This window comes from Trichosurus vulpecula, chromosome 3, assembly GCF_011100635.1.
Source record: "Trichosurus vulpecula isolate mTriVul1 chromosome 3, mTriVul1.pri, whole genome shotgun sequence".
Taxonomy (NCBI): Eukaryota; Metazoa; Chordata; class Mammalia; order Diprotodontia; family Phalangeridae; genus Trichosurus; species Trichosurus vulpecula.
Window position 1 is genome coordinate 306,580,286 of NC_050575.1, and position 12,240 is coordinate 306,592,525.

The following is a 12,240-nucleotide window of genomic DNA, read 5'->3' on the forward strand; positions in this document are numbered from 1 at the left end:
GCCGTCGAGGCTGGAGTCACCCTTTCGTTTTTTTCCTGTTGCAATTATACACGCCGTTAGGTGGCGCCAAAGGCTTGTTGTCTCTAGGCACAGCCGCGCCTCGCCCAGCTCTTGGAAGGTGTAGCTGTTTGGAGTTTGGGGAGCCCTCTTTTCCCTTCTCAGCCCCCTTCACCTCGGATTTGGCCCAGACGATAGTCCACATTCACACACGCCCTCCACCCAGGTCCCCGGAAATGCCAAAGCTTTTGAAGTGAGGTTGGGAACTAAATAAATAAATGAAAAAAAATAATAAAGATTGTTTTATTATTTGTAACACATTGGGGCAAGGACTTCCCACTCCCCCTCCCCTTCCCTTCTTCCTGGGGACCCCATTAAATTCACCTCTGTAAGGATCTAAAAAGGTAATCATTTTAAAAATTTAAACAATAAAAAGGAAGGGTAGCTAGTGGGGTCGGGGGGTGGGGTGGGGCGGAGAGGCAGACGATGAGGAAGGCAAGAGAGAAACACACCACGGTGTGAATATAGCCAAGTATTCCATTTATTAACAAAATAAGTCTTACCAACGGAGAGAGCTCTATTCATCCAAAACTGGCCCCACAGCCTCCGCGCTGCGCAAGACTGTGGGAGAGTAAGGGGAAGAATGGGAGGGGCTAGGGAGCAGGCTGGGGAGGCTGGAGGGAGTGTCATAGGTCACCTAGTAAGCCTTGCCGGCTTGCCTGCCCGCTCCTGGGGAGCTGAACCAGTTATAGGGGCTGAAAGCTTGAGGCCTGTGGAGATTCGGATCGGGGTTTCTATCTAGTTTGCTCCCTCCCTCCAAATGTTTTCTCAAATATATTAAGATGTCATTCGATTTTAAAATGTTGGACTGGTCTCCTGATCTGAGATGTCTGAGGAGAGAGTCCCCCTTTCTCTCCTATACATCAAGGGTTGCTGCCCCAATAGGGGATTTAAAAAAAAAAGAAAGAAAGGATTATAAAGCACTTGGTAGACTAGAAAGAGCCAGGCTTTCACGCGGCAGGCCCATCTAGAACTTTTAATTAAGGTGGGCCCTGATGGTTAGGTTCCCTAGGGTATTGTATTACCCATCCCTTTTGGCAGGGAGACTCCTGACCGTGTATTTTTGGGGTGTAGGGGTGAATGGAAATGCTCAGTTGGGCTGTTTGGGACTCAATATCAGGAAACTGCTGCCAGGGAGCCAGAGGGGCTCCTTGGCTGCAGGTCAAGGAAGGTTTCTGTGCCTTCAGGCCCAGTGCCTCCAAGTGGAGCATGGAGGGAGGGAGAAACAGTGCCAGAGGAGGGAGGGGCAGGCAAAGCCCAAGAGCAAAAAGACAGCATTGCCATCCAACTTTCGGCCTGCCTGACTCCCCTTCCCTCCAACTATATTTTTTTTAAAAATCACCTCTGTTACCTGTACAAAGGAAAAAAAAAGGAAATGCCAATGGAAACGAGGAAAAAGGTGGATAGAAAGAACAATATAGCTTCAAGTGTCAAGAATCATGCAAGAAATTCCCCAGAAAAGGAACAAAAAAACCAAGAATTCAAGAACCCCAATTCCCCCTCCTCCCAATAAAAACAAACCAATCAAAAAAAAAAAAAAAAGAAACGGTAGGGTGGGGGGGGGGGAGGGTACAGAAGAAGCAACTCTAAAACCCAAACCTAAGAGAAAAAAAGAAAGGAAGAGGTGTGGGGATCTTTTGTTCACTTGATAATTATCATCATTATTATTATTGGGGGGGGACACAGACTTTTTGCATAACATTGACTCGTGGGCCATTAATGCACTTATATTCCCAGCTTGTAAGCTAATAGTACAGTAAATAAATACACAGTCCAGGAGGGTGGGGTCAGTAGGGGGAATGCTAGGAGGGAGGAGGGAGGAGTGGTAGTGGAGGCTGCTGTCGGTGGTGGTAGTGGTGGTGGTGGTGGCCAGTAAGGAGGTGGAAGAGGAGGCTGGGCAGAGGGTAAAGGCAGGGGAAGAGAAGAGGTTGTAGTTACTGGTATCCAAGAGCGGAGGCTGAGGCTAATCTCTGTCCGTAGAGCGCGTATGGCGAGTAGTAGGGTCCGGCTGTGGGTAGGGATGGCACAGCTAAGCCCCCAGCTGTGGGTAAGTGGCTCTTGCCATAGGGGTGGTACCGGCTTAACCCCAAAGTATGTGGACTCCGCAAGGACAGCGACCCGGGGCTGCCGGGAGCGGCGGGTGGTGGGAGGTGTAGGTGACAGGAAGCTGCAGCCGCAGCGGCGGCCGCACTGCTCAGGCCTGACCCCCCGGGGTAAGCAGCTAGTAGTTTCTCGGCGCCGGGGAGGGCCGTGTGGGTCCGTAGGTGGCTGAGCAACTCCTCCGAGGTGGCGAAGCGCTTGTCACACGGCCCGCTGGCCGCCACCCAGTTGCAGCTGTGTGGTAGCGGTTCGTTCTGTAGCATGAAGCCGTAGGTGTAGAGAGGATGTCCCGGGAGCGCAGCCTGTGCTGCGCTGGAGGAGAGGGCTGCGGGCTGGAGCGGATGGCCTGGGTACACCAGCGGGTAACCCCCCGGCTTTAGGCTAGGCCCGGCGGGTTCGTGCGCACTGCAAGTGGAGCAGCTAGAACCACCCAGGTGTGAGGAGGCGCTGTGGTAACCGCCCAGGCAGTAGGGGTCCCGGCATAAACCCTGCAGGAATGAGGGTGGCGAGGCTCCTGTCAGCGGGCTGGAGCTGGGAGGCTTGCCGGGAGGCAGGCCCAGCCCCCCGGACAGCTGGCCTCCCACCAGCCCGGATTTGCTAGGATCCAGACCAGGCACGAACTGGGACGGGTAGCCGGCGTAGGCGCCCACAATGGAGCCGTGATAGCCGATGCTGGAGGGTGGCAAGGGGAACACAGAGTGGCCGGGTTTGTACGGAGACACCGGCGCCACGTGGCCGGCTCCCACCAGCGCCGCGGGTGGCTCAGACTTGCGCCCGGACGACCCAGCCTCTCCGCTGTGCGACGAGGGCTCGGCGCTTCGGCTCCCGGTTCCCGCCTCCGGGCTGGATTTGGGTTCTTGATCTTTCTTGTCCAGGTCCCCTCCGCCCCCGCCTCCGCCGCCTCCACCGCCGCCGCTGCCCTTGCAGTCCGTATGGTGCGGCGAGCCGCCCCGGGAGTTGCCGGGGGAGGAGGAGGAGGAAGAAGCTGAGACTGGACCTCCGTGAGGGGGGAAAGGCGGGCAGGCTGCGCTGGGCACCCTAAACCCTGCCTTGTCTCCAGGAGAGGAAGAAGAGGAGGAGGAAGAGGTGGAAGAAGAGCCTCCGTCTTTGCGGGAATCCCCGCCAGACCCCTTGGAGTAGGGTTTGAAGCTGGACTTGTCCTCCGTCGGTGAGTCCCCTAGCTGCTTGAGAGCCGCCGAAGCGGAGGAGGCGGCTGAGGCAGAGCGGCCAGAGTCCTTTTCCGCCCCAAGCCCGTTGGCCGCGGCCGCCACCGAGTTGAGCTTGGACGAGGGTGGTGGATCAGGTTTGCCGATCTGAGAGCAGGTTTGGGCCAGCAGCGCCAGCGGGCTTTTCTTGGCGTCCAGCTGCGAAAGACAGCGGTGGAGGGGTGGGGGGGAAGAGGAGAGAGAAAGGAGGTAAAGGGACAGCGTGAGACAGCGAGACTAAGCCGAAAAAGAGCGAGGGAGCCCCGGGGTGCTAGGATGACGGTGGGAGGGAGCAAGGGACAAGGAGCGTCCACGGGGGGGTGGAACGGGGCGAGGGCCGGTAGGAATTCTCCCCGCCCCCCCCCCCCCCCCACAATGTGAGTTAGCAACCGAGATTTCTCAGGCCCTGGAGGAAAAGGAAAGGGAAAGGCCACCTTAGGGGTCACTTTCCCGGCCTGTTCATGACTACCCTAAACATGATTGCCTGGGTGGGTTCCTGGCACCTTGGGCTCTAGGAGAAAGAGAACACCACCGCCCCTTCGAGGGTGGGAATGCAGGGGAATAGAAGGGTAGAGAACGGCTAGTTGTGGAAGGGACTCAGTTTTTCTTTGCCTTCTAAACGAGGAGAGCAAGGACCTGGCTTTTCCTTCTCCCATCCCTCTTCCCCCCATACACTTCACGTCCCGGGGAAAACTTATCCCCCAGTTAAGCGAACTTCGGAACCTGGAGGTCACTAGAGGAACCTTAGGGCGTTGGAGCAGGGGGCGTGGATGATAGGCATTCCCGGCCGGGGCCGGCTAGTGCACCCACTGCAGCGCCCCAGGGGAGGGCGCCCCAAGAACAAAATGGGGAGGATTTTCAGCGTTTCGGACGCGGCCCCGAGAGTGGACTCGACGGGACTTGAAGGCGGAGAGGTGTTTATTGAAGGGGAAAGGGAGGGAGGCGTTAGTGGGGCCAGTGCTGCTTTTAAGCCTCTTTCGAGTAGGGGTGAGAGGTGGGGCGGGGTGGGGGTGGGGAGTACAGAGCCCACTGTAAGATCGTCTCGAAGAACCCAGAATCTGGGCTCGGCTCTGGCCAGGGAGAGAGTAAAGGAGAAACAGGGAGCAAAGAAACTGGGCAGAAAAACCTGCTGCTAGGAGGGATAAGCCCAGAGGTGTGAGCAGTGCTCCAGTATCAACCACTGGCCCGACCCCTCAGCCCCACCGCCGGTCCACAAGAGTGACCAGGTTCTACTAAGCGGAGCTCCGAGGTCCCAAGGCATTAAGGATAAGAACCTGGGTGAATGGGGCGGCTGTTTCAGGCAGGACCTGGGAGGAATAGGACGTGAGGAGTAGGTGGCATGGTGGGGGGGGTGCGGAGCAGAGACTGACCTCGATAGGGCTGACTGGAGTGGAGGAAAGCGGCTGCAGGTATTCCGGGTGCAAGAGGTGGCCGGTGTGCGCGCTCAGCATCTTCAGTACCCTGATGGGGAGTCGGTTCGCCTGCCGCAGGGGGTCCGCCGGGGGCAGGAGGGACACCGCCGCCGGGACCGCTGGTCTCTTTCCTCCGCCGCCGCTCTGGCTGCTGCCGCTGCCGCCGCCGCCGCTACCGCTGCTGCTGCTTTCCGGTGTCCTTGGGTTAGATCCAGCGGGCGAATCGCTCATTTGGAGGAGGCAGCGCCACGGGCGGGGACGGGGGGGTGGGGAGGGGGAGCACCGGGGAGGCGAGCTCCCGGGGCGGGCGGGCTCGCTCCGCAGTGCCGAGCGGGGTGCAGCAGCCAACCGCTCCTCCTCCTCCTCCTCCACCTCCCCTCCTCCGCTGCCACCGCCGCCGCCACCGCCAGCACCGCCGCCGCTGGCCCCGGCGAAGAACACAAAAACCTTCCCCTTCCCCTAGCCACACGTCAAATACCCGCGATCGGCAGCCACACTTCAAAGGGGTAGCCGCGCCCGCCCAATCGCTGCTCTCCCAGGGACCCCGGGGCGGGGAGAGCGGGCAGGCGGGGGGCCGGCCTCGCCGGGTGGGAGGGGAGATCCTTAAAGGAGCCCCGCGCCGCCTCCACGGACGCCTCAGCTTCCCGGATTCAGCGGCAGCTCCCCCTTCCCCGCCACTCCCCAGCCCTCCACCTACCCTCTCCCCACTGGGCGTCCCTTGCCTCGGGGGTCCCTATAAGCACCGAGACGCCTCTAGGAATCAGGAGAAAAGCGGATTTCTGCTGCTGGTTGCTTCCTCCGAGTTCTCACCCCTTCCCCTCTTTCCACAGTGGGGATGTCACGCGGGCCAAAAGAGGTTCTGGGGGGCAGCTGCGCCCCAAGTTGGGGTAGCGCAGTAACGGGTCCCCAGCCTCTCTCGGATGCTGGCTCCAAAACGACCAGGGTCAGCCGGAGAGGGTGCCGGTGCCCCCCCGGGGGCGCGTTTCTGTGTCCGCGTCTTCGTTCGGAGCCGAGCTGGGAGTGTTAGCTCGCTTGGCAGCGGAGGAAGAGAGAGCTCTGCGCCCTGGACTCGGAGGCACCTCCTGGCCCCTGGCGGGCGGTGCCGAGCGGTCAGCTTGAAGTACTCTCTAATGATCTGTCAGGTCCCTAGCAGGCAAGTTAGGGAGAGGACCCACTCTGGGGTGATGTCATCGCCGCGGCATTACCTCTCTTGCCCAGCCGAGGCTTCTACCCGTGGGTAACGCTCGCCTACCTCGTTCTCCCTTGCCCTGGCCTGCCTGGTGCTCTGTGAGCGAACGCTGATTTATTACTCGGATATTTGAAGTGTTTCGTGTTTCCTTTCATGTCCTCTCTAGAGGCAGAAAATTCTTTCCCTCACTACCACGCCTGGCGGCTGTTTGCTGCTGCTTATGGAGTTCCAATCACTGGTGAGACCTGAATCCCAGGAAAAAGGTTTCTCTCCACCTGGGGCTGGGTACCCTCTCCTACCTCCCCTCTCCTCCCACAGAGTTACAGAGACTTGAGTGTATATACATGTATGTATGCATATAAACACTTTCTCCCATTATGTATGCCCATATGCATGTGCTTTCTTATATGAAGTAGACACATGGAGAGAATGGAAATTTTGGAACGGAATGGAAAGAGCAGGCTGTGGAGTCAGAAGACTTGGGTTCAAATCCTCCTGATCAACTACCGATGTGACCAGGGACAAGTCACTTAACCTAGGCCTCAGTTACTCTTCTGGGACCCAGTTACCATATATGTAGAACTGGGGAGAGGGGGAGTTGGAGATCCTTTCTTGATCTACGATCATATATATGTCCACAGAGAGGTGGGAACCCGTAAGATCACTAAGACAGGGAAATGCTTTCATACTGTGCAGATGGCATTCACCTCGGTCATTCACGGTGAAAACTCTTTAGTTTGTGTTTTTTGACCCCCTGCGAGATCTCCTAGCCTGATATATCATTTCTCCAAATCAAGGCTTTAGTTTCAGGTGGTTTTTTTTTTTTGGGGGGGGGGGCTGGTGCTGTTGTTGTTTGGTCAGGGTTTTTTGAACGAGGGTTGCTAGAGAAGAGAGATATAACAGAAAGAGGTATTGCCAAGATATAGTTCTTGGGACAACCCCTCTGCACTCCAGGCACAGACATGTCTTTTCTTGGCCCTTCCTTCAGCCACTGGAGGTGAAGTTCAATCAAGTGCTTACCTCCGGTACTGCAACTTTACCAGCCGCCATCAAGCACTCCATTTAAAAAAAAATTATTCTGAACTTAAGAAATAAAACAAGCATTTCCATAACATAGTAGAATAGAAAAAAAAGAGATGATTGTACATGAAACTGCAAATCTGTTATGTACAACTTGCTACTCCTTTTAAATATTTAATAAAGTTATCATGTAACTTCCTTTTTTCCTTTTTTTCTTTCCTCTCGCTCTTCCCCCTCCCCCACTCCATTTTCTCTCCAGACCTGTCGCTTTGGCTGTACAAATGCACCCTTCTGTAGGGCTTAATTCACATGGATTCACCCTAAACAACCAAGATATATTTCTGATATCATAGAATTTTAGGAATTTAAAGGAGGAATTTGAAGAATCTTTAATAAAGATCACTTAGTTCTAGATATAAGACAAGAGGGAGGGAAGCCTTTCAAGGGAATTCTTTAAGCTGAATGAAATATTTTTCAATCAATCAATTAAGTATTTATATAGCACTAGGTATACAAGTACATAAGAATGAAACAATCGCTAATTGGAATAAACTTTCATTCTAAAGGAGGAAGACAATTAGTACGTGCAAGGTGTCCAAAAGTCTTAATATATTTTTATTTTATACAATTACATATTACAATATATATAGTATATGATATAATTTTATAAAATTTACAGCATAAATAGAAATATATGTATATTTGTATTTATAAATATCGATATACTGCTTACATATGTACATACATGGGGGCAGCTAGATAGTGAAGTGGATAGAGTACTGGGCCTGGAGTCAGGAAGACTAGTTCAAATTTAGCCCCAGACACTTCCCAGCTGTGTGACCCTGGGTACGTCACTTAACCCTGTTTGCCTCAGTTACCTCATCTGTAAAATGAGCTGGAGAAGGAAATGGCAAAGCACACCGGTATCTTTGCCAAGGAAACTCCCCAAATGGGTTCATGAAGAGTCTGACATGAGTGGAAAACAATTGAATAATCACAAACAACATACAGAGTAGTTAAATAAAAGGTGGTTTGGGAGGCAGACCGCTGGTGGTTGAAGGGACTCAGGAAAGGCTTCATGCAGAAGATGGTGCTTGAGCTTGGTTAACGCAAAAGCATGGAGAAGGGAGATAACCAGTTTGGCTGCATCTCAGAATGTGGGAGTGAGAATCACATCCAATGAGACTGGAAAGATAGTTTGATGCTAGGTTTTATAGGGCTTAAAAGCTAAATAGAGGAGTCTCTATTTGATCCTATAGGCAATAGAAAGCTACTGAAGTTGGTTGAGTAAAGGAATCACATGGTCAGATCTGCACATGAGGAAAATTATTTTGCCAGCAGTCTGGAGGACTGGGGGTGGCGGGGAGACTTAAGGCAAAGAGATCTAATTTTTTAAATTAATTAATTTTTAAATTTATGGAATAAAACAAGCATTTCCATAACAGAATAATAAAAAAAAGATTGCACATAAAACTGCAAACGTGCTATTCCTTTTAAATATATAATAAAGTTATCATATAGATTTCTCTTTTTTCTCCCCCCCCCCTCTCTTTTTTCTCTCCCTCAGAGGTGGCTACCATTAAGGGGCTCCTTCAATAATCTAGGTGAGAGGGAATGAATTATGATGAATTAGAGTGCTAAAGAGATATTGTGAAGGCAGAAAAGGGAAGATCTGGCAGTTGTTTAGATATGTAGAGTGAGGAGTTGAGTGAGGATGATGCTGAGATGATAAATCTGAGGTTTGTGATGCCTTTGGTAGAAAGGGAAATTTGGAAGAAGGGAGAGTTTACAAGGAAAGATAATGAGTAGAGCTTTAGATATCTTAAGATGTCTCTGGGGCATTCTGTTTTAAAATGTCCCATAAGTGGGACTGAAGCTCCGAGGGGAAGACTGGGCCTGGATATATAGATCCATGAGTCATCTGTGCAGAGATGATAGTTAAACTCATTTGAGCTGATGGTGTTCGTAAGAGAGAGTAGACAGATAAGAAGAAAGTCCAGGGCAGAACTTTGGGGAACATATAAGAGGAACGATACAGATGATGAGCTAGCCAAGGAGTTGAGAAGAAACCAGGATGTAAAAGTCCAGAGGAGAGAGTTTGTAAGAGGAAGAGATGGTCAGCAGCATGAAATACTACGGATAGGTTGAAAAAGATTGAAAAAGTCCAAGAGATTTAGCCATTAAGTGATCATTGATAACATTGAGAGAGCAGTCTCAGTTGAATAATGAGGTCAAAAGCCAGATTGCAAATAGTTAAAGAGTGAGTGAAAGGTAAAGAAGCCGAGACAGCAAATGGAGATAACTCTTTTTTTGCCTGAGATAGTGAGAAGAGATACAGGAGATAGCTTGGGGGTATATTTGAAGGGATTAGGGAGGGAAATCAGTTAATGGGAAGATGTGGAAGCTTTAAGAAAGAGGAGGAATGATTGAGGATGCAATCTGCTGGAGAAAACTGGAGGGTCTGGGATCAAATATACATATACAGGGAAGGGCTTCCTCTTAGAGTCTGGGGAAAATGAGGTCAAAGGTTTTTGAGATGAGGAAAGAAGAGAGCTCACTTCGAATGGCTTCAGTTTTTTTTCCATTAAAGTAAGAAACAAGGTCCCTAAGTAAGAGAGAGGGGAGAGGAAGAGAAATGAGGGGGGTTTGAAGATGGAAGAGAAGATTTGGATTTTTTTTTTAATAGGGAATGAGATAGGGATTCAATTAGGGAGGAACAAAAGGGCTGCCTTGCTTCATATGATATGATTTTATAATGTACTTGGTCAATAGGATTGTGAGACTTTCCCTCACGTTGTTATAAAAATTATTTGTATTAAATGAAATTCAATTCAGTGGTCATTTATAAAGATACTGTGATAGGCTCTGGGGAATTTGAAGATAAAAAGGGAAAACGGTCCCTTTCTTCAAGGAGCTTACATTCTACTGAAGGATACAAGTTGAGATCATAGATAGAGAGCTAACAGAGACCTTGGAGGTCTCAGACCTTTTATTTTACAAATGAGGTAACTGGGTCCCAGAGAAGTTAAGTGACGCACTCCAGGTTACATAGGTAGAAAAGATAAGAGCCAGGATTTGAACTTAGCTCCTCTGTCTCTAAACCCAGAACTTTTCCCACTGAATCACCCTATTTGGTGAGTAGGAGCTCCAGGTAGGAAGGAGATTGCACCATGAAGTAAGTTAAGGATTTCAAGACATAAAGGTGATAAGGATGTGTATTTCAGGACACAAAGGCAAAGACTAGGAGGTGGGAGATGGGAATGGCAAGTTCAGGGAGCAACAAGTAGGCCAGCCTGACTAGAATGCAGAAAAATGTGAAGTAGGTCTGGAAGAGTAGATTGTAGACACACTATGAAGTATATTTTATCCTCAAGGCAATAGAAAGCTATCTTAAGCAGAAGGTTATATTTTCATTGGATTGGAAGCAGGGAGACTATTGCAGTAATTCAGTCAAAAAGTCATGAGAGCTCGGTGTAAAGTCATGATTATGTGAGTGGAGAGAGAAGGATGAGTATGAGTTAAGTCAAGGAAGTAGAGCCAAAAAGATTTGGCAATTGATTGAATATAGAGGGTGAGGGAGAGTAAAGAGTGAAGGCTGATCCTGAAATTGGCAACCCCAGGCGATTGCAAGATGGTGGTAGCTTCAGTGGAAAAAGGGAAGTTTGGGGTGGGGCAAGAGATATGTTGAATTTGAAATACCTATGAGACATCTGGATAGAGACTTTCATTAGACAGTTGGTACTGTGAAGTTTAGGAGAAACTCTAGGGCAGAGTATGTCTCTAACAGAGATAATAAGTGAACCCATGGAACAGAATGAGCTAAACAAGAAAACATGGTGTAGAGAGAGAAGTGTAACCACCATGTTCTAGATATGCCGTACTGTAAAATGTATATGTACCAGGATTGTGAGGTTATAAAACATCTTCTTATAGGCTATCATGTCTGGTAACTGGGATCATCTCCAGGGGTCCCTGGTTTAACTACTTATCCTCTCCCCAACATTTTTCTTTTTATTAATTTTCTTTTTAATTTATGGAATAAGACAAGCTTTTCTATAATATAGTATAATAAAAAAGATGATTGTACATGAAACTGCAAATCTATTATGTGCAACTTGCTATTCCTTTTAAATATATAATAGAGTTATCATGTAAGTCCCCAACATTCTTATACAAAAGAAATTAGGTTAGAATGAACCTCAAGACTAACCTTGAAGGGAAAAAACAGACAGTTTTAAGGAAGAGGGGGAGGAACAGTCCCATAACTTTGCTTTGGTCATGTTTATAGGATCATAGATTTAAAACTGGAAGCCATCTTAGTTGTCAATCTGGTCAGATCTTGAGGAACTGAAGCCCAGACTTGACCAGAGCCACTCATGTTGTAAATGACAGAGCTGGGATTTGGACCTGGGTGTCCTGATTCAAAATTGCATGAAAGTATAGATAGTCAGCTTATCACATCTGTTGATGAGAATCAGAACAATAGGCACTATAACAATGTTGTAAAAACAAACACTTTTGAGAGACTTAAGAGCTGTGAACAATGCAGCCATGATTCCAGAGAACCCATGATGATGATGAATGCTACCCAACTCCTAACAGAAGTAATTCACTAAATATGCAGAATGAGTTACACATTTTCTTTTGGACATGGCTAATATGGGAATTTGTTTTGCTTGACAATGCATATTTGTAACAAGGATTTTCTTTATCTTTTTTTTTCCACTGGGGGAGGGGAGGAGGGATGTGGGAGGGAAAAAAAGAAATGCTTGATAATTGAAAATAATTAATTTTTTGGATGATATGAAGCTGGGAGGAATCAGTACTAAGTTTCCAGACATTATTAAGATGCAAAAAGATTTTGACAGGCTAATATTTGGGCTAAAAAGGAAGATCAACTTTATTGCCATAATTGTAAAGGCCTGTACTGGCTTAAAAAAAAAGTTTTAAAGATAGAGGAGACACAGCTAGACATTAGTTTCTATGAAAAAATACTAGGGGGGGATATGGTGGTGGTTAGTGGACCATGAGCCTTTGGGGTGATTTTTGTTTTTTTGTAAAGTATTAGCTAGTATTTTACTGCTGTTACTGGCCTGCCTGAGTCACTTCGCAGTCAATGTGTATGCTGAGGACTGAAAGCGGAAAAAAGGAAACCCAAAGTGAGATATTCTGTGCCTGTAAGTGTTAAAAGTAGATCTGTATATACCATTCTCCTCTGCCTTTTAATATGCCCACCATCACCACCTTCCAAAACCCC

The 12,240-nt window shown here is 49.2% G+C and overlaps 1 protein-coding gene across 1 annotated transcript; it reads right to left on the reverse strand.

The window, feature by feature from the left end:
* Nucleotides 1-516: 516 nt before the first annotated feature.
* Nucleotides 517-5,311, reverse strand: ZNF703 (zinc finger protein 703). Its single transcript, XM_036748199.1, has 2 exons — nt 4,733-5,311; nt 517-3,521 (listed from the first exon to the last, which is right to left on the reverse strand). Exons 1-2 carry the CDS (start codon nt 5,003-5,005, stop codon nt 1,992-1,994), a joined length of 1,803 nt encoding a protein of 600 aa, XP_036604094.1. The 5' UTR covers nt 5,006-5,311; the 3' UTR covers nt 517-1,991.
* Nucleotides 5,312-12,240: the final 6,929 nt, after the last annotated feature.